At 40.9% G+C, this 23,487-nt stretch overlaps 1 protein-coding gene across 1 annotated transcript; it reads right to left on the reverse strand.

The window, feature by feature from the left end:
- Positions 1-391: 391 nt before the first annotated feature.
- On the reverse strand, positions 392-23,138 carry DNALI1 (dynein axonemal light intermediate chain 1). The gene is made up of 6 exons (XM_044671488.1): positions 23,058-23,138; positions 22,183-22,331; positions 6,596-6,765; positions 2,797-2,975; positions 2,165-2,329; positions 392-427 (listed from the first exon to the last, which is right to left on the reverse strand). The coding sequence occupies exons 1-6, from the start codon at positions 23,136-23,138 to the stop codon at positions 392-394; spliced, it is 780 nt and encodes a 259-aa protein (XP_044527423.1).
- Between the last annotated feature and the right edge of the window lie 349 nt (positions 23,139-23,487).

Below are 23,487 nucleotides of genomic sequence, written 5' to 3' on the forward strand. Positions count from 1 at the left end.
AGAATATAGAAAACTAAAGTTCAAAGGAGGAACCACTTCCCCTTGGCACCTGGGAGTGAAGGTGCAGGAGTGGCCATTTCAACCCCCTAGCTGGACAGCCCTTGCTCAAGGATTTACATTGAGCAATGCCAAGTAGGTTTTAAACTAATTCCAAAACTGTCTGGGAAGCCAAGTATGGAAGATACCTGGGAGCCACGAATTCCCATTGTCCAACTTTGGGCATTACTACCAAATCTTGAGGTGTTTTCAGGGCATTTAGGCAATGATGTGAATGTTGCATGGTGGTTTTTCTGGAGGGCACGGGCTTGGGCTGGTTCACTAAACTGTAGCTTTTTATTACAGGGGGCTGTTTGTATAGGGATAGTTCTCGCTGGGGCCCACATGGAAATCTTCATTTCTTCGGTGCAATGATGCCTTCTAGTTGGGCCTGAAAAACAAAAATGAAAACCATTCATATTTAGGGTGGAGCTTTTCTCTCAGAGTCAAGCACCCCAAGGTGAAAAATGTCCCTGAGGAGAAGTGGCTGCAATAGTCCAGACAGCTAAGCCCAAGGTTTTTATGGTTTGGGTTTTCTTTTTCTTTTTTTTTCATTCCTAACTCCATATTTTCTAAATTAGTTTGTTTCTGGCTTGGCAGCATGGTCTTGCTGCATTAGAAGAAACCAGAGCTGCCCTGGTTTCCATACAATGACCAAGCTCAGGGTATAATGTAAAGCATCGAAGAGGAAATTGAATAAAAGTTGTTGAAGCAGTGATTTCAGGACTCATATTTCAGGCTTGGCTATGTTTGCTAAATTAAACATTTGGCCCTTCAGTTTGGGAACTCGGGAGTTGTGTGCCAGGTGGAACGAGAGGATGTGGAATAGCACATTTTCCATCACTGAGACAACTTGACGCCCAATTAAAGAAAATCGCTACTAGTGTATAGGCTGCCTTCATTTTGGCTGTCAAGCTGACTGCTTGAGAGACACTTGTTCTGATCTTCAGGCAACTAGTAAAATAAATGACTGTGGTAAAGATATCTATCCTGGGAAAGGGACAGGAAAGGCAGGCAGGCTGTGCTTTAGAAGTAGTACAGCTTTGGGCTAATACAAATTACTCATGTCTAAGGAATCCTTCATCCTAGGGATTAGGTGGTTGCCAAGAGGTGTTAGAAAGATGCTAAGGTAGCTTCCTTTTATTACTGCAATCTCCCAAGGAGATTAAGGAGCCCAGAAAGTATCTGTGAAAGACAGGAACAGGTTTGTTCTCAAGACTAATTTTCCTATCTGACTGAAGGTTTCTGGATTGATATTTTTTCTTCTTAAAAAGAATTTTGTGCCACAACAGTAAATCAATTTTCAGCAACAAAGACTGGTGTCACTCTCAATTAGCAGGAAGCACCACCCTTTCAGATTCTAAGAATTTGGGGATTGTAGATGCTGGTGTCCCTGCCAATCCCAGGGCTAAAGGGCTCCCTCGAGGTCTTCTATTGAGAATAAGAGATGACAGGCAGTGGGAAGATCCTTCTCCCTAGAATACCCTTGCCAGCCAAAGTTCAGAAATCCTTCCAGAAAAATCACACAGCATTCCCCAGCAGTATTGGCTGCTCCACACTCTCAGTGGATGACATCCTACCCTGACTGTGTTCCTATATAAGCAAGATAAAGGGACTACAGGGAAGGGAGGGGGAAAATAAATGAGTGGTCAGATCTTCTGACAGCATACTGCATGGAGACTCAGAATTACAAAGGTTTTTCCTTGCCCCTTTCCTCTCTTGGGCCTTCCCTGACCTTCACACCCTTATCTCCAACATCTGTGTCCATTTGAGGTCTGGCCCTTCTGAATGGGACTCTCAAATGTAAGGATGACAAAATGCAGTGACTTGCCAGGGAGGACTTCCTGGGCTCTGTTATTTTGGTATTCCAGGGGAGAAATGCTGCCAAAACCAGATGCTCAAAGATGTAAGTTGTGGTGGAATGGAAACCTCGGTTTCTCCCACCCCCATTTAGGGAACAGATTTCTCTTGAAGAGGGAGCTATTGTTGGAGGAGGGAATCACACCATTGCTTTCTCCTACCAAGCTAGAAGGGAGAATTTAATTAGGCTATGGTTGAGAGTGCACACCCAGCCCTCCAGAAAATTAGGCCAACTAACCCCCAAAGTGACCCGCCTCAGCATCCTCACCTTCAGTTGCTGATTGGTCCGCTTTAGGAACTGAATCTCTTCGTTGTGTTTCTTCTCTTCAACCTGCCTCCTCTCAATCTCCCGCTTCTCAGTGGCCTCACACTTCGCCTTCTGCTCATTCACTTGCCTTTCCAAATCTTTCTTCTCTGTTTCCAATTCTGAAATCTGAGCAAAGATGACATCTGATCTTCCCATGAAGCTGCACAGGGGAGGAAGCCTGGGCAGGGTTGTGTGTCTATGTGTTTCTGTGTAGGTGTAGGTATATGTAACAGATTGAGTTGAATCTAAGTTTATCTATGAAACCAAGGGGAAAATCCCATCTTCCCAGAACCTTTACTGCCACCCAGTGGAATTCCAAATGGTTGACACTGAAGCTTGGGAAAGAAATAAAAAATAAACCCCACTATATGCTTAGCTGATTGTGATTAAAAACCAAGTGTGACCTACTGAAATGCAAATGATCAGATTTATAGTAGAGAGGACTATCCTGGGTCAATGATGTGCTTCCTGAGAACAAGGAGACTTCTGCCACCTAAGCTGAACGGAAGGGCACAGATGACAGAGGGGACAGGTATCTGTAGGCTTGGCATGTAGGGCAGGGAGTGCATGGTGAGTCTCCTCATCTCACTCACTTTCCTCTCCATGTCGGACTTCCCTTGCTCCGCTTGCAGGGCCTTCCTCATGCCAAAAGCCACACTGCTCTCATACAGGGTCTGGTAGGCTGCAATGGTCATTCGGATCTCATCCCGGACACGCAGCAGCAGCAAGCCTCGCTCCGCACAATTTATGGTCACTTCTCTGATCAGCTCATCTTCCAAGACATGGGGAAATACACACACACACACACACACACACACACACACACACACACACACACGCAGGTCAGTGAAGACAGCAGGCTGGAAAAGGCAACTTGGGTATTACTGACCATGTTTCTCCCTGAGGAGAATGCAGAGAACAGTGACAATCTCTTCTGCCTCAACTGGGGACACTGTCCAAGGTCAAAAAAAGAGTGCAGAGAAAACTTGGGTGGCACCCTTTCATGGGGCAGAGAGGAAGGAATGTGATGACTCACAGAGTCCATTCCCACCAGAACAAGCACTTCTCTGATGGAGACAGAATGCCAAAACTGAGGTTTGCAGAGTACCAGGCAGTCAGCCGAGGACAGTGCCCTGATAGCAGGCCAGCGTTCACCCCTCTCTGGAATTGAAGACTTTCAAGACATTGAGGATACAAGCTCCAGATCTCAGAATAATTCTTATTCTTATAACTATACCTTCTAGTTTTCAAAGAGCTTTTCTTACAACCTCAAGGTATTTTACTGTGAGGAAATGAAGACCCTCCCAGAGAAGCTAAGGGCCTTGCCTACAGTTATGAAGCAGTGTGACACAGGAAGTGGCTGGGCTGGGATTTGAACCTACATCTTCCGCCTCCAAGTCCAAAGCTGATGACTTTGGAGCCATCTGGGGCACTTTATGTCCTCACATCCCTCCCCAGGCAGAAGCAGAGAAACAGATACCAAAGAACCAACAAATGTTAGAGCTAAAAGGGTTCCAGGAGAGCATCTCACAGTATCACAGAACTTCACCTACGATCTCCCAAATAAGCTGTCATCCAGCCTTTACCTGAAGCCCTCTAGTGAGGCAATGAAGAACCTGCTGTATCCACAGGCAACCCATTCCACTTGCAAAAGTGTCAAGATTTCTTTGGGCCTTATTCTGAATTTGTTCATTTGTTAATTTTCTAGACCACTAAATTTTTTTTAAAAATCTGAATGCTCAATTTATTGATCCTCTTCCTTTCTATTCTGTTAGTTTATGTTTTCAGAGAAATTTTTTCCTCTGAGAACCATGTTAATTGAATCCCCTTTGATAGGTTGTTTCAGTATCATTTTCTCTTACATAGTCATTGGTAGATTTTATGATTTATACTCTTATTCACTCATTCTATGTTTAGATATCTTTTTTTGTGGGCAAGTTTTTCCTTACATTGAGCCTAAATTTTCCTCTCTATATTCTCCACCTACTGTTCCTGGTTCTGTCCTCTGAGATTAAGCAGAAAAGGTCTAATCCCTCTTCCAAATGGGATCATCATGTCCATTCTAAGTTTTCTTCTGGCTGAATATCCCTAGTTTCTTTCAACTGGTCTTTGCAAGGTATGGCAGCTAGTGAAATCTAAACACATTTAACATATGAGAAAACTGAGGCTCATCTCAGCAAGGGGAAGTGAGCTCCTCAGGTCATGCAAAGAGTTAATGACAAAGCTAGGATCTGAGCCCTGTGCTCCTCAGTCCCAGATCGCTGATCCTACTGAAATTCAACATTTATTACCCATTTATACCTGTTCATCAACTGGATGCTGTATTTAAAAAAAGAATCTGATCTCATGGTGTTAGTCACTTTTCTCTGAATGAGACTAGGAAGGAATCCCAAGTGACCACTGGCCTGAGCAGGTCTGGGACTCTGGTGAAGGCCCAGAGCACTGGGTATGGGGAGCCTGGCTGCCATACATCACAGTTTCTCTGGGGCTCAGAAGATGGGCCTAATAACATGTAGGATTGAACAGTAAGTGGCCAGCCAGACACAGAGAAGCTGGGGTATGGCCAAGAAGCCCAGATTTTTTTTAAGAGACCTCTTGTTGCAGTCTCTTGGCGCCAGTCAGTTTATCAAATGGTAAGCAAATTAATCTTTGAAATAAGCTTCTGGACTGTGGTCTAAATGTGGTTGGATTGTATATTTTTAAATCGCCAAAGAGTTCTCTTTTCTCATTCCAAGTAGCTTCTAAATGCAAGCAGTGACTCCAGTTGTAATGAAGATACTGGCAGGATGAGCTGAGAAGAGGCCAGAAATAAGGAGAATTACTTCATGAAACTCCTGGTTGGAATGCCAGGGGAATGGCTGCCTGAAGCTACCAAATAGGGCAGACACCACAGGGGGATCAGGGAGGTACTCAGGGCCTCCTAGAGCCAAATGTATGAACACCAGTATGAAGTGGGGTTCCTTTAAGGAGACATGTTTACTACAAAAGGAGGGATTCAATTTAGCAGAGATACACCTTGGATTTGGAGTTGGGAGCCTCTGCCACTAGAGCTGTATGACCTTGGGCATGTCACTTTTTAAAAACAATATTTATCCCATCTATTGAAAGTATGTGAATATTAATCAAAGAAATGGAAGGTGTTAAGACACAAAATCAGTAATTATGTTTATACAGAGATTTTTTTTAAAGGATTTCATGTAACAAAAAGCAATACCTTTAAAGGCAAAGAAACAGACTGGCAGAACAGTAATTATGTTAGGTGACTATATCAAATAGAAGATTGGCATTTAGAATCTATAAGAAAGGGGCAGCTAGATGACTCAATGGATTGGGAACCAGGCCCAGAGATGGGAGGTCCTGGGTTCAAATATGACTTTAGACACTTCCTGTGTGGCCCTAGACAAGTCATTTAACCCCCATTGCCTAGCCCTTACCACTCTTCTGCCTTGGAACCAATACACAGTATTGATTCTAAGATGGAAGATAAGGATTTTAAAAAAGAAGAAGAATCTGTAAGAAACTCAGATGTTTCTTTAAGTTTAATAAATCTTCCTAGCAGTCTTGGATCTATCATCACTCACCCATCTCCCAATTGTCCACCTTTTCCCTAGCTCCCCATTACCAGAATGCCCTCTTCTTTCACCTCTACTTTCTGGCTTCCTTCAAGACTCAGCACTAATTCCACCTTCAACAAGAAGCTTTTCCCAATCTTCACCATGCCCACTCTTCCTGCTAAGGGACCTTCCCTCAGAGATTATCATTCATTTATATTTTATATGTACATAATTGTTTTATTTTTTAATCCTTACCTTCTGTCTTAGAATCAATGCTGTGTATTGGTTCTAAGGCAGAAGAATGGGGGTCAAGTGACTTGTCCAGGGCCACCCAGCTAGGAAGTGTCTGAGACCATATTAGAACCCAAAACCTCTCCAGGCCTGGCTATCCATCCACTGAGCCACCCAGCTGCCCCCAGTATATAATTGTTTGCAAGTTGTCTCCTCTATCAGAATTCAAGCTGCTTTTGCCTTTCTTTGAATCTTTTGAATTCTTTGAATGTGGGCACAGTGCCTGGCACATATTATAAATTGTTCATAAATGCTTGTTGACTGACTGACAACCTTTCTGGCCTTCAATGTCCCCAACTAGGAGAGGTATAATCTTTCCCTTCACTGACATCTCGAGAGCCACTGATGCCAGGGAGGAAACACTTGATCTGTTCAGAGAACATAGACTAAGAAGTCCCAGGCAGCCATTATCACGAGCTGAGCTCAGCACAATTTTCATCAACTTCATGAGCAGGGTGTCTGCTGCCCTTCCTCACCACATCTTGCTTCCAGACTGCACCTGCCCTCCCCCAGCCGCAGCCCTCCTATGGTTATTCCCAGCACTCACCGAAGCACTGTGAATACAGTTCCCTGCGCACTGGGCAGATTCCAGTCTCTCGAGCTTGCCGCTGCTGCAACTTCAAGTCCAGCTGCTCCTGGAGATGCACCACATCCATCCTTGTGCTGGGTGTGCTGGACACCTGCTGGATCCATAGCTGAGTGTCTTCTACCCATTCTCTGTGGAATAAACACACAATGCCAGGATGAGGTCAAGGGCAAGGGCAGCAGGCAGCCTGGCAGGCAGGCTCCACAAACTCGCTGTGCACAGAGCAGCCAAGGCAGCGCAGCTCTAAGCAGCTCCAAGTCTCAGTGAAACTTGAAATAGAGCCAGAACTCAAGGAATCACAGAATCATAGCATCAAAGAACATCAAAGCTAGAAGACAACATTTCATTTTACAACTGAGGCAGATGAAGTTCAGAAGTGGGGGAAGGGACTTGCCCATAGTCAGACAGCTGGGTGATAGCTAGCAACTGAACCCAAGTCTTCAGATTCCTCCAGCCAGTTAGTCAGCCAATGAGTATTTACTGAGGACCTACCATGTCTCCAGTATTCTGCTAACTCAGCAGCAGGGATTCAAATAAAGGCCAAAGGTTATCAGGGAGCTCTCAGTATGGTGGGAGAGGCAACGTGCAAAGAACTATGAACAAATAAGATATACACAGGAACAGAGATCATCAACTAGTTCTTGGGGGTCACTGGGAAAGGCTGGGGTTTTAGCTGAGGCTTAAAGGAAGCTCAGGCAGCCAGGAGGCAGAGGTGAGGAGGGAGAGATTCCTAGGCATGGGGGAACAGCCAGTGAAAATGCCTGGAGTTGGGAGATGGGGTGTTATGTATGAGGAATGGCAAGGCCAACATCATTGGATCATGGAGTCTGTGAAGGGCAGGAAGCTGTAACAAGACTGGAAAGTGGTTGGCAGGGGAGGGGGGAAGGATATACAATTGTGAAAGGCTTTGAAGGCCATTCAGAAGATTTTAATTTTGACACTGCAAGTGATAGGAAGCCACTGGAGTGTATTAACTTGGGGGGCAGGAGATGGCATTGACATGTTCTGACCTATACTTTTAAGAAAATTGATTTGACAGCTGAGGGATGCACTGGAGAGACTTGAAGCAGGCAGATCCACTCACCAGCAGGCTATTGGAATAGTCCAGGTGCGAAGTAATGAGGACTTGTACCAAGATGGTATCAGGGTCAGAGGAGAGAAGATGTATACAAGAGATATTATGAAGGTAAAATCAACAGAACATGGCAACAGATTGGATATGGGGGATGAAGGAGAGCAAGAATGACACTTGGGTTTCAAGCCTGTTCAGAGATTCTTCCATAATAATCCTCAGTCAACAGAAGGCTAAGTAGGAGGCTCTCCTGCTTCCCCTGAGGTAGAATCTTGGGTCCCACCTCTGTGGGTTCCTGAGTAGTTTCACCTTCTACCCATCCACTAACTACCCCTTTCTGGTTGAGCTGGGTTTGTATATAGCACTTAGGCTCAATCCATGCCACAGTATAAAGGAACAAAGTTTATTTGGAATTGGAGGAGGTAGTCATTGAAAACAAAACATCCGTGAACAGAGAAAATCGAGAGAGAGAGAGAGAGAGAGAGAGAGAGAGAGAGAGAGAGAGAGAGAGAAAGAAAGAGAAGAATAGGAATAAATGGGATGGAGGGAAACACACAATTAATAATCATAACTGTGAATGTGAATGGGAGGAACTCACTCATAAAATGGAAAAGGACAGCAGAGTGGATTAAAAACAAGAACCCCAAAATATGCTGTCTACAAGAAACACATTTAAAACAGGGAGACACACATGGATTAAAAGAGGCTAGAACAGAATTTACTATGCTTCAGCTAAAGTAAAAAAAAAGTAGAGGTGTCATGATTTCAGACAAAGCAAAAGTAAAAATTGATCTAATCAAAAAAGATAAGAAAGGAAATTATATTATGATAAAAGGCATTGTAGACAATGAAACAATATCAGTATTAAAAAATATGTATTATATGGCATAACATTCAGATTCCTAAGGGAAAACTTATATGAATTACAGGAGGAACTGGCTAGTAAAATGGGGGACCTCAACCTTCCCTCTCAGAAGTACATAAATCCAACCAAAAAATAAACAAGAAAGAACTTAAAGAGGTAAATAGAACTTTGGAAAAGTTGGACATGACAGACCTCTAAAGAAAACTGAATGGGAGTAGAAAAGAATATACTTTTTCTCAGCAATACATGGCACCTTCATAAAAACTGGCTACATAATTGGGCATAAAAACCTCACATCCAAATGAAGAAAAGCAGAAATATTAAGTGTATATTTGTCTGACCATAATGCAATAAAAATTACACTCAACAAAAAGCACCAGAAAAACTAAAAAATTAATTGGAAACTAAACACTTATTCTAAAGAACAAATGGGTCAAAAGAATAAATAAGAAATACTTAATAATTTCATTAAGAAAATGACAATGAGGAGACATCATATCAAAATGTATGGGATTCCATCAAAATAGTACTTAAAGAGAAATTCATATCTCTTAATGCTTACATCAATAATTAGGGAAAGAGTAGATCAATGAATTGGACATGCAACTGAAAAACTAAAAAAAAAGGACACATTTTAAATTCCCAATTAAACACCAAATTATAAATCTTGAAAATCAAGAAAGAGATTAATAAAACTAAAAGAAAACCATTGGACTAATAAATAAGGCAAGGAGTTGGTTCCATGAAAAAAAAAATAAAATAGATAAACCATTGGTTAACTTGATTTAAAAAAAAAAAGAAAACCAAATTTCCAGTATCAAAAATAAAAAAGGTGAAATCATGACCAAAGAAGAAATAAAAGCAATTATTAGAAGTTATTTGCCCAACTATATGCTAATAAATCTGATAATCTAAGTGAAATAGATGAATACTTACAAAAATATAAACTACCTCAATTAACAAAAGAGGAAGTATGATACTTTAATAACCTCATCACAGAAAAAGAAAATGAACAAACTATCAAAGAATTCCCTAAGAAAAAGGTCCCATGGCCAGATGGATTCACAAGTGAATTTTACCAAATATTCAAAGAACAACTAACTCCAAGACTACAGAAACTATTTGTAAAAATAGGGAAAGAGGGAATCCTCCCAAATTCTTTTTATGAAACAAATATAGTGTATCTGATACCTATAAACCAGGAAGAGATAAAACAGAGAAAGAAAACTATAGACCAACCTCCCTAATGAACAGTGATGCAAAATTTTTAAATAAAAGGAGATTGAAGTATTTTATCACAAGAAAAACTCACCATTATCAGGTGGGTTTTATACCAGGAATGCAGGTATAGTTCAATATTAGGAAAACCATCAGAATAACTGACTATAGCAATAACAAAACCAACAGAAATCACATGATTCAAAAGATGCAGAAAAAGCATTTCACAAAATACATCCATTCCTTATAAAACTATTAGAAAACTTTGGAATAAATGGTCTCTTCTTCAAAGTGGCATCCATCTAAAACCATCAGACAGCATTATCTGTAATGGGGATAAACTAAGACCCTTCCCAATAAGATCAGGGGTAAAACAAAGATGTCTATTATCACCACTATTATTTAATATTGTACTAGAAATTCTTGCTATACCTTTAGGAGTAGAAAAAGAAATTGAAGGAATTAGATATAGCAATGAAGAAACAAAGTTATCACTCTTTGCAGATAATATGATGGTATACCTAGAGAACCCTAGAGAATCAGCCAAAACTAATAGAACTAATTAACAACTTCAGCAAAGTCAAAGAATACAAAATAAATCCACATAAATCATCAGCATTTCTATTTACCATCAACAAAATCCAATAGCGAGAGATAGAAAAGGAAATTCCATTCAAAATAACTCTGGACAATATAAAATACCTGAGAGTATGTATGCCTACCAAAATAAACCCAACAACTATATGAGCATAATTACAAAACGCTTCTCACCCAAATAAAGTCGGACCTAAACAATTGGAAAAACTTTAATTGCTCATGGATAGGCCAAGCCAATATGGTGAAAATGATAATCCTACCTAAATTAATTTAACTAATTTGGTGCCATACTAGTCAAACTACCTAAATTTATTTCATAGAATTAGAAAAAATAACAACAAAGTTCATCTGGAAAAACATCTGGCCAAGAACATCAAAACATAACTCCAAATCAATACCAATAATGGGAAAAAATGAAGGAAGACCTGGTTGTACCAGATATCAAACTATACTATAAAGTGGTAATTATCAAAATAGTTTGGTACTGGCCAAGAAATAGAGTGGTGGATCAGTGGAATCGATTAGGTAATCAACATATGGCAGTTAATGTCCACAGCAACTTAGTTTTTGATAAACCCAAAGATCCAAACTTTGGGGAAAGAACTCACTATTTGAGAAAAACTGTTGGGAAAACTGTAAAGCAGTATGGCAGAAATTAAACATGGACCAATATATCATACCATATACCAAGATAAATTCAAAATGAATACTTAATCTAGAAATAAAGGATGATGCCATAAACAAATTAGAAGAACATGGAAAAGTTTACCTGTTCAGACTTATAGAGAAAGGAAGAATTTATGATCAAACAAGACAGAAAACATTACAAAAAAATGAGAAATAATTTTGATTCCATTAAATTTTAAAAGTTTTTGCACAAATAAAACTAATGCAACCAAGATTAGAAGGGAAACACAATTTTGGAAAAAAATCTTATAGCAAGGAATTCTGACAAAAGTCTCATTTCTCAAATATATAGAGAACTGAGTCAAATTTCTAAGAATACAAAACATTCCACAATCAAGACATAGTCAAGGGATATGAACAGGCAGTTCTCAGAGGATGACATTAAAACTATCCATAGTCATATGAAAAAATCTCCAAATCAGCATCGATTAGAGAAATGCAAATTAAAATCACTCTGAGATACCACCTCGCACATACCAAATTGGCTTAACATGACCAAAAAGGAAAATGATAAATATTAGAGGAGATGTGGGAAAATTGGGACACTAATATACCATTGGTAGAACTCTAAACTGATATAACCATTATGGAGGACAATATGGAACCAGGCTCAAAGGGCCACAAAATTTCGCATGCCCTTTGACCCAGCAACACCACTACTAGGTCTGTATCTCAAAGAGATCAGAGATAAGGGGAAAAGACCTACCTGGACCAGAATATTTTTAGTAGCTCTTTTTATAGTGACAAAGGATTGGAAGCTGGGAGGTTGTCCATCATTTGGGGATTGGATGAACAAGTTGTGGTATATGGTTGTAATGGAATACTATTGCACCATAAGGAACAAAGAACTGGAGGAAATCAGGAAGACCTGGAAAGACAATATGAACTGATACGAAGTAAAGTGAGCAGAAGCAGGAAAACAATGTATATAGTAAGAGAAATATTGTACAATGATCAGCTGTGAAGGGCTAAGCCATTATCAGGAAAGCAAGTTTCCAGGATAACCACAAAGGACTCATGATGAAAATATGCTATCCACAAAGAAGGAACTACTGGAATCTGAGTGTAGAGCAGAGCATACCATTTGTACCATATTTATAGGATTACAAACCAAAAATCACTGCATAAAGTTCCATATCCATGTCTGTCTTAAAAATGTTTTAAGATTCTCCATTAAAGTAGGAATTAAGATGTCAAAGGAAATCCCCTTTGGATGTAATTGATGGTGGGAAAACTGCTTGACAGGATTCATATACTTGAGGTATGTTCCTCCTTCATGAGATTTCTATTATATGTGTGATATGTATCTTCTATCATGACATAAGTAATAGATGTATTACCATTAAAGTATGGGTATAATCTATATCCGATTATTCACTGCCAGGGGAGGGGCATTGAGAGGGAGAAATATGAATTTTAAAGTGTCAAAAAACAATTATCAAAAACTTTCTACATGTAACTGAAAAAATATTTTTAAAATATCTGGGATTCCTTTCATGCTTTTTTTCTTCCTTTCTTGTTCTCCTCCAATCCCTTTAAGTGCTCAAATGTCACATCTACTGTGGCCATGGACAAATTCAGTTACTCCATTCTCACTCCTAGGCTGCTAGATATCACTGAAGTCACAAAACTGAACTAATTTCATTCATTATGAATTCACTGTCTATATAACCTCTGCCAGGCCCTAACTGCTTCTTGACAATCATTCTACTCTTATCAGCTACTTTTGAATTTCATTCCTTACAGCAAATTTTCCTTCCTTTTTTTCCCTTAAGGTTTATTTCTTTTATTCCCCTAAAACCTTTACCTTCTTAGTGTCAATTCTAAGATAGCAGAGTGTCAAGGCCTAGGCAATGAGGGTTAGATGATTTTCCCAGGGTCAGGCAACTAGGAAGTGTCTGAGGTCAGTCTCGACCTGGTTCTCTATCCACTTAGCCCCAGGTTTATTTCTTTTTAAAAATACTTTATTGATCCTTTTTTTCCTACTGGTCCTTCCCAGTGATTTACACACACACACACACACACACACACACACACACACACACACACACACACACACAAAATACAAAAGTATAGTATATAAGCAAAATGAATGCCATACAGAAGACTTAACTCTTCTCGCAAAAAATCAACACACTGGTCATGTATGCTTTACTCAGCACCTCTAGTTGATCACCTCTCCAACAAGAGGAGAGAAGCATCAGAGCCAGCTTTTCCAAATCTTCTTTCCTCTAATCTCCAATTTCAGTCATACAATACTACCCATCACCACCACCACCACTACCATCAACTGAAAGCAAATAACCCAGCCTCTTGTTGAGAAAGATAGATGTAATACAATTCCCTCAGTCCCTCTCTTATATTCCTCAAATTCGACATTGTTTTCTCCTATTTTCTTCTCATCATGAAAGCAGAATGATCTCAAAATACTCATTAAGATTTCTCAGCAGGCACTCCTCCTTCCATCTCTTCCAGGAATTTATTTCAACATTGAGCCCCTTCTAACCATCCCCCATCCCATGCATCTTCAGGCACTCCACCCACTGGATTCTTTTCATCTGCACTGGGGCCTCCCCAATCACTGACCTGGCATCTAAGTCCCAGACATGGATGGCCCACCAGTATGTCTACCTGAACATGTCTAAGGCCAAGTTCATTTATCTTCCATGATTAACCAGTTCCTTCTGTGGCACCACTCTTCACGTGGGTTCCCATATTCATAATGTTGAGTTCATTGTTCAATCCTTCCTCTCCTTCATATCCAATCAGTTACCAAGTCTTCATAAAGTTAGTTAAACTTTAGATAAAGACATTCAAGATAATAATGAATATGCTTATTGTACAAATAATCCTAAAATCAATGTACATAATATATTGGATTCTTTTCCTTTTCCCTCCAATGATTTTGACTTTTCATTTCTAAAAATAATGCCTGTCTCTATTTGGACAATTTAATAATTGGAATAATTTCTATTTAGTGGCATTCTACTCAGATAACTGCTATATTAAAATTTCTTCATTGCAATAAAATTAAGCAGTGGTGATGGGTTTCGATGGCTTTATTTTCTTTATTATATTCATCCAAGAATTTTTTAAAATATCCAATATTCATATCCTATCAGTTACTAAGTCTTGTGGATTCCATTTTTGCCATCCTCTTCCATTCTTTCCCCACTACTACCACACTTCATATGGGCACTCATTCCCTCCTACTGAAGCTATTGCAATAACTTCCTAATGTGTATTTCTATCACTTAATTCTTCATACAACTTAAGAGTAATCTTTCTAATGAATAGATTAAGTGGTAATTCCCCTGTTCAAGTCTCTTTAGTGACTCCCTATTGCCTGTCCAATAAAATCCAAACTCCTCTGCCTAACATACAAAGACTCTGGTGTCATTTTCCCTTTCCAGTCTCATTTCATACTCCTCTCCTCCATGAACTCTAAGTGCTAGGCAACTGGAACATTCTGTTCCAGCAATAAGCTCCATGCTTTCACACCAGTGTGGTTCTGTTCACACCATTTTCCTTCCTCTAAAGAACTTTCCCTAATCACAATCCCTAATTGGTAATTACCATCTCTCCCCAATCTTACACTGAACTTTCTTTAAATCTAATTCATTCTGTTAAATAAACATTTGTTAAGATCCTACTAGGTATAAAGTGCTATGGTATGCTAAAACACTTTTCACATGATATTGTATATTATAGTTATTTGTATATTTGTCATAGCCCTGCTCCTAAATTGTGAACTCCATGAAATTAAGGACTGTCCTCATCTAAACTTTAAAGTTTCTCCAAAACCTAACATGGTGTCCTGCTCACTGTAGGCACTTGATAAATGTTTGAATATAGAGTTCTGTTTTCAGGACTGTGGTCAAGAGAGAAATAAATCAGTCATGGGAATCACTCGAGGGAGAAAAATAAAAAAAGCAAGAAACTCATAGTCCAGTATGCTGACCAAGTTATAGCTGGAAGAGGCCTAGATTACCATACTGGAGTAGGCTTTCCAGGGGAGGTGGCACTTAAGAAGGGGGAAAGATGAAGATAGATAGAAAGCACAGTGTGAAGAGACAAGACAGAAAAATACTCCAGACAGGTAGAAATGTCCTAGGCAAAGAGGTGGAAAACAGAAGGCACCAAGTGTGTGTCAGGCACCTGACCAGCTGGTCAGTCTTTTGCTATCATCCACATTTGAAAAACCACATTGTGGATTATCCACCCAATTTTTTAACCCTAGAATTTTCCCTCACTACCTGCATTCCGATAAGTCAACATACTTTCAGTCTATCTACTCATGCTGTGCTTATTATACATGCAAGCAGAGCACTAACAGGAGGCAAATAATGTCAGAGCCAAAGGCTGTGTAACAGACAGCTCTCCATGTATGTAACTCCGCCCACCATGTTGTATCTAACATGGCTCAAAAAGAAAAAATAAAAGTTGAGCAGAATCAGAGGTTTCTGAAATATGTTATGATCAGTAGCAACAGAGGGTCACAATGCTAGAAGAATTCTCTCATTTTATTTTAAATATAACAATATCTCACATTTCTGTTGCACTCACAAGGAATCCACCTCAGTTGATTCTGACCTCATCACCCCTCCCTACCTCTCATCCCCAACCCAGGAACCAATTAACTTCTTCCAAACAATCATTGGTTGGGACATGACCACTCAAACAGCTTGTATGATGGAGGAGTCACAACTCTTCTAATGAGATGCTAGATTACTGAGCCTCACTATCAATGGTAAGGCCATAGTGGCCCTGCTATTGTGCCTTCACCACCCTGCAGGTGCTTCTACCTGGCCTGCTGCTACATACGAAGGACTTCAGGGTCTTCTCATCTACCTTTCCCCGACGCTACTACACACACTGGGCCTTTCAGTTCCTCTCTTCTGTGGTTGTTGCTCAGTTGTGTCTAACTCTTCATGACCCCATTTGGTGTTTTCTTGGCAGACACTAGAATAATTTGACATTTCCTTCTCGAGCTCATTTTACAGATGAAGAACTAAAGCAAACAGGCTAAATCAGGTTGAATGTATCCAACAAGCTTCAAACCCATCAATGAGTTAGGGAGATGTCTACCCCAAGTAAGTGCAGATTTTCCCTAGTGGAAGGCGAAGATGAGAACAATTTGTTTCTATGGCCACGAAGGCAGCTGAAGCAGGTATTGCGGAGCACTTAGAACTTGGTCAGGCACCAATGATGCCAAGGTCATCTAATGAATCTCAGGTCATCCCCAGTCATCTTGACTTTTTGTCTTACCATTGGACTTAGATAACTCTGTAAGAGGCTGGCTAATGACGTTGTGTACTTCTGCCTCACCTAATACAACTGATGCACAAGTCATGATGTCATTGATCCTCTTCAAAAACGAAGGACAGGGGGCAGCTGGGTAGCTCAGTGGATTGAGAGCCAGGCCTAGAGACAGGAGGTCCTAAGTTCAAATCCGGCCTCAGACACTTCCCAGCTGTGTGACCCTGGGCAAGTCACTTGACCCCCATTGCCTACCCTTACCAATCTTCCACCTATAAGTCAATACACAGAAGTTAAGGGTTTAAAATTTAAAAAAAAAAAACAAAAAAAAAAAACGAAGGACAAACTATAATAATAAGGTACTAATAAAAGCTTTTCTATTCCATCCCATTTCATAGTAGCTCTAATATTAAAATAACAATAGCTCACATGTACATAGTGCTATCAACTGTACAACAGTCCCAAGGGAAAGAAGGGAAGGGATTATTAGCTCCATTTCACAGATGAGAAAACTGAGGCATAGAAAAGGGACTTGATTTGCCGAGAACTAGAACTGTGTGGCAGACCTGGGAAAAGAATTCAATGTCTATTGATCACACATGCTCAGTGCTTAACAAATGTTTGCTGAATTGAGCTGAACTGAACCCAGATGTCCCAGATTCTAGGCCATGCTTCTTTCCATTGGATTATATTGTCTGTGTTGATAAAGGGCCCACTTGAGTTTGCTTCACCACATTAATGAAGTTTCTGACAAGACTGGCTTCCTTCCCAATCACAGAATCACTGGGTGTGGTGGTGAGGAGCTGAGGCTGGTAGATCACTTGAGTTTGGGAATTCTGGACCACAGTGGCCTAAGCCAATCAGGTGTCCCCACTGAGTCTGGCCTCCATGTGTTGAATTCCAAGGTTGAAGACAGAACAGTTCAAAACTTCCACACTGATTAGCAGTGGGATCAGGATGGGAGAGGCCACTGCACTTCCAGGCTCCAAGAAAGAAAAAGGAAAAAAAAATCATAGCATTTCAGAGCTGGAAGGCACCTCAGAAGGTTCTAACTGAGCCTGTACCCAACAGAAATTCCCTTACAACGTCTCTAAATTACAATTATCAAGACTCTTCTGGAAGACTTCTAGTAAGAGGAAAGCCACTATTTACCAAGGCAGTCCTTCCCACTTTGGGACGGCTCTGGTTGTTAGAAGTCTCTACATTGCATCTTGACTGAGTCCAATATAAGAAGCTCACTTCAGAGAAATCCTGTTCTGCTTAAGGCCTTCTGTGCCCAGTGCAAGTCAACTGGGGATACATGAGGACAAATGAGCCAGGGCGGAAATGACTTTGAAGAAGGGTTTGGAGAAGAAAGGGCAGAAGGATGGAAACACTTTTGAATTATAGAGCCAGAAGTCCTGGTTTACAGTGCCTATTCTGACACTTCAAACAATCCCAAAATCTGAGAACTGGAAGGGACCTGAGAGGCCAGCTAATTCAATATATGCCTCAAAAAATTCTCCCCTACAACATCCCCAAATAATGTCCCCCTGGACCTTGGTTGTGAAAATTTTTCATTACGACAACTCCAAATCTGCCTCTATAATTACACAGACTCACAGAATATCAGAGTTAGAATGGAACCTCAGAAACCATGTAGTCCAGGCTATATTGTCCCAGAATCCCCTCTGGCTGGCCAAGCAATTAGTTCTGAATTGTTTAAACTGTACTATTATCTAGGCCACACTTCCATTGGTCATCCAGCTCCTGCTTGAAGATCTTCAGTGAGAAGGGCCTCTGTTGCTCCCAGGTAAGCCTATTTCACCTCTAGGGCTTACATTGCTAGGAAATGCTTCCCTATATTAAGCCTCGATTTTTCTCTCTGTAGCTTCTACCCATTACCCCTAGTAATGCCTTAATGCCATGTGGAACCAGCCTAACTTCTCTGCTCTGCAAGAGCCTTCTAAAGAAAGATTATGAGCATTCCTTAAAGAGACAGATATCTACTCCTTGTTTCTTCCCCACCCTATACACTTTTTCAGTTGCCACAACTTGTCATTTTTGCTTTCATACTATTTTTCACATCTGACCTTCTATAAACAGCACAGTGCCAAGTACATATCCCTGGGAATTCCATTCAAGACTTCTTTCCAAGTTAACATTAAACATTAACACTCATAATTATTTGGGAAGTGGGGAGAGGTCACCCAATTAATTTTTTTTTAACCCTTATCTTCTATCTTAGAATCAATACTGTGTACTGGTTCCAAGATAGAAGAATGATAAGGGCTAGGTAATTGGAGTTAAGTGACTTGCTCAGGTTAACACAGCTAGGAAGTATCTGAAATTAGATTTGAACCTATGTCTAGTCCTGGCTTTCAGTTCAATGAACCACCTATCTGCTCCAGATAACTAGTTCTGAATGCACCAAACTGTACTATTGTCTAAGCCACAACCCCCAATCTCCTCCACAAAAACAGCATGAGAAGCTGTCAAGTGGTTTGCTAAATTCTAGGTGAAATATTTGTCCAAAAGCCCATTAGTACGGAACACTCTTCTTATTGGTGGAGATGAATACCCTTGACTGGGTGAGGGGTAAGGAAGAGTCGGTGAGAGACAAAGAGCTCGTCTTTGGCAGTGCCCTTTTGGGACTCTACTGGTCCAGTCCCCATTATCTGGGACTTATGAAGCTTTGAATTTTCTTCAAAGTGTCAAATTGCTCCAGGGGCTTTTGGTTTCCAGTTTTAAGAGAGAAAAGATAGAAGAGACCATTTCCACTTCAGGTTGCTGAAGGAAAAGACTGGTAAGACAAAGGGAACTAGCAATCTCTTATAATGTTTGTCACAACAGAATCTGTAGGGAGTTTCCCCTAGGGTTGAGATCCAGCACTCCTCTGTCTGTCTGTCTGTCTGTCTGTCTCCTATTTCCCATTTGTATTTGTTTCAGAACTGGTATTAGGTGGGAGAGGGGTCAAGTCTTGGATTTGGAGTTTGGGGTCTCTTTTCCCCTCAAGAAATGACAAAGCAATCAGAAGTTAGTTTGAACCTATTAATAATTTCTGAATGAATATTTTAAAGAAGCAAATAGATATATTTCTAGCCTAGTCTTCCCACTTCTGATGAGAACAGAGTGGCCTCTAGTCCTAATTTCCTACTTCCTGTCCTGGCAGGAATAAAAAATCTATCTTGGAGAAAGGTAGTGAGAGAGGAGTCTAGAGATGTTTATTCTGCCTTCCTTCAAGTCATTCAATGAGTCTTTACCACAGGTGGGCCCCTCTAACTAAAAACACTGAGCTTACTGTTGCATGACCTCTTCGTAATAAAACCATATTGATTATGATCACTTCCCTTTCTAGATGTACACTGACCAACTCTTTAATATTGTGTTCTAGAATTATGCCAAGAACTGAAGGCAACTGATAGTTTATATTCCAATCTCTTTCTTTTTTTGAAAATTAATCCTTTAAAACCTCTATAAGCCACAATCTCTACTCACCTGTTCCCATTTATTCCATGAAGATTAAGTACCTACAGCACAATAAGCAGGCTGAATCAAGTGCTAAGGATACAAAGGCACCCCCCAAAACCTCCAATTTCTTCCCTATTTTGACAGCTGGGTGGAGGATGAAATGGAGAAGGGAAATGTCCGGATCATGAAGACCATCCCATGTATACCAGAGAGGAAAAGAGGCTTATCTGTGGTTGCTCAGTTAGCTAGTGGAAGAGTCTAGATTGGAATTCAGTTCTTGTGACTCTTCAGTGTTCTCTCTACTAAATAATTTATATCAACAATAATATCAAGTATTTATTAAGTGTCTACAGTATGCCAGACACTGTACTAAGTGCTGGGGATATGAAGAAAGGCAAAAAAAAAAAAAAGTTTCCTGCTCTCTAAGAGCTCACAGTCTAATAGAGGAAATAACATACAAATAACACTGTACAAATGAGATATAGAAGATAAATTGGAGATAATCTGGGGGGGGGGGAGTAGACACTAGCATTAATGGAAAAGTTCTTGTAATAGGTGAGATTTTAGCTGGGAGTTGGAGGAAAGCCAGGAGATAGAAGTGAGAGGACAGGGAATTCCAAGCATCATGGGCAGCCAGTGAAAATTCATTAAGTCAGAAGATAGCATATCTGGTGTGAGGAGGCCTGTGTCACTACAGAGGAAATCCATAATCTTTTGAAGGTTACTGAAAGCAGTTTAGTCATCACATCAGTTCTGTTATTACCCTTGGATGGAGGTCATTTGGCTCTAGTCATTAGAGCCAAGCAAGGCCAGCTAGGTGCTTTCTTATCATCTCCTTACTTATCTTGAGTTCTGATTCCTTAATTGTGTTTTTCTCTTTGACCCTTCCAGTTCACCGATCATTATTCTTGGCAGAGAAAATAGAAGTAAGATTCTATCAGTTCTGCCTTCTTTGCTTTGGTTCTTGTCATCATTCCAACTATCCCCAAGCAATGGTCTAATCCCTTCTTGGAGCTTCCTTCCAATGTGATCCTGGGCAATAATAGTCATGACATTAAGAACTAGCATTTGTATAGCACTTTAAGGTTTGCAAAGCACACATGTTATCTCATTTGATCTTCACAGCAACCCTGTGAAATATGTACTCTTGTTTACATTTTACAAATGAGGTAACTGAGGCTGACAGAGGTTAAATGACTTGGCCTGGTTCGCAGAGCTGGTAAGTGTCTGAGGAAAGGATTTAGCAAGGCTTGTTGAAAACAAGTGACAGCCTCCCAAGCCTCAGTGTCCCCATATGTAAAAATAAAAAAGTTGGAGCTAGATGGTTTTGTTGTCCCTTCCAGTTCTTGTATTCTTGGATTCCATCAGGATAAAAGCCAGGAAAAAAAGATATTAGGCATATAAAGATCTTGGAGCTACTGGGAAACCCTGAGATACTAAGACTAATGAATCTTAGAAAAATTTCTTCCTTTCTCTGGACTCAAGTTCCTTGTTAGTAGTTGGATTAAGTAATATTTAAGGCCTCTTTCAAGTATGGCATTCTATGATACAATGGGGAGTCTATTAGGATGGTAGACTAGATAATAATTAGAGAACCCTGGTGCAAGGAGACTCAGACCCTTAAGTGCTGGGGCTAAATGACCCTGGAGTGAAAAAAAAAAGATCCTAGTACGTTTGGGACTTAGAATTCCTGTGCCTCCCCATCCTTCTCCCCTTTCTGTGAGTGTAAAGTTGATGCCTATTTGTATCCAATAGCACTCACTGGTCTTTAGAGTCAAAGGATCTAGGTTTGAATTCAGGCCCTCCAAAACTGACTATCTGGCTCTGTTTCCTTGTCTATGAAATAAGGCAGTTGGGCTAGTGACTTCTAAGGTCTTTTACAGCTCTAAATTGTCAATTTTGTGATCTTCCATCTCTGGGGCCCTGGGAGGGATCTGTTTAGAACCATTGTTTAGTCTGCTGATATCACAAGATGCTGATATCAATACTTCAATATCTATTATTTCATCAGTGTGGTGGATTCCCTTCACAACTATGAATTGCAATCCCTCTTAGTACTGTTGCTATGATAAAAAAACCTCACTGCCCCATATGTAGCTGAAAATCCTTTGTTAATTTAGCCAAGCCAGTCTTTGGAACAGTCATACAACTCATCCCAGAACTTTCCATCTTCTTTTTTTTAATCCCTTACTTTCCTTCTTCAATCAATTCTGCATATTGGTTCCAGAGCAGAAGAGCAGTAAGGGTGAGGTGATGGGGGTCAAGTGATTTGCCCAGGGTCACATAGCTAGGCAGAGTCTGAACCCAGATTCTCCTGTCTCTAGGACTGGCACTTTATCTGCTGAGCCACCTCACTGTCCCCAACTTTCCATCTTGTTGATTATCAATTGATCTTTTTACCTGGGAGGCAAAATGGAATTCAGGATCTCTTCAGCCTGCTTGGCGGGGTCTGGGGCAGCAGAAGTAGAAGGGATGACCTTGCCTTTGGGAGGCTGTGGGATTGGCCCTGTAGTCAGTGGCTGCTGGGGGCTGACCTTCAGGGCACGGGCCTGGGAAGAAGGTGACAGGGAAGCTCACAGATGTGACCCCTAGAACCAGCCCCAGGATAGACATGGTCCTGGGTTCTTTTCCTGTATCCTTTCCTTCCCTTCTTCCCACCTTTCTTCTCCCTCACCACCTTCTCATTTTTTATTTCTCTTCTCATGACACTCCTCTTTTCCTCATTCCCTCTCCTATACATCTATATCACCTTTTCCTTCCCCTCTTCCCACCAGCATCTTTTATCCTCTTAATTCTCTTGTGATTCCTCCTCTTGAACATTTTCTCTCCCATCCTCCTCTCACTTCCTCCCTACTTCCTTTTCATTTTTCCTTTTCCCTCCTCTTTTCCACTCGTTCCCTCTTACATTCTTTCCTCCTCTGCTCCATCCTCCCTTTGCTCCTCCCACTGTCTTTATTTCTTTCTATCCTCTTCCCTCTCCTTCATCTCCCTAGTTCCTCCTCCCAACCATATCTTCCTTTCTCCTTCTCAGTCATCTTTATGCTTCTTTCCTCCTCTCCTTCCTCTTGTTTTTCCCTCCCCATTTTCGCCCCTCTCTCCAACTTCCCACTATTTTTTCCCTCTTCTCTTTTCCCTCCTCTACATCTATTCTCTTACTTCCTTTTCCTCTCTTCCTATCTCCTCTTTCCATCCCTCTGCCCTCCCACATTCTCTTCACCTAATCTTCTTTCTCCTTCCCTCCCTGCAGCCCCCATTTCCAGGCTCCCGGGTTCTACCTTAGGGCTCCGCTTCTCTGTATTCCGGCTCACTAGTACCGGGGTATCATACTTGAGCAGAGAGTCAATTGGGGGAATCATGGTGGCTGCTGCAGCAGAGGCTCCGCAGCCTTGTTTACTGTCACCATGGAAACCGAGGCTCCACCCCCGAGTCAACCACTCGTGCCCAGCTGCTTGCAACTAGTGGTGGGGGCGGGGCTAGTTGTGGGCGTGGCGACAGGAGAGATGTGTTCTTTTCTTAGTCCTGGGGTGGTGGAAAGAAACTTGGACTAGGCACCAGCCAAGGAACAACCAGTTTGGACTCCATTTCTGTCACCTAACTGGTTGTGTGACCTTGGGGGAGAGAACTCTTGTCTCTAAGGCACATAAGATGCTTCTGAAAAGTACTTTGTAGAAATGGAAGCTGTTAACCATGGTCTCCTTTACATTA

This window comes from Gracilinanus agilis, chromosome 3, assembly GCF_016433145.1.
Source record: "Gracilinanus agilis isolate LMUSP501 chromosome 3, AgileGrace, whole genome shotgun sequence".
Lineage (NCBI taxonomy): Eukaryota > Metazoa > Chordata > Mammalia > Didelphimorphia > Didelphidae > Gracilinanus > Gracilinanus agilis.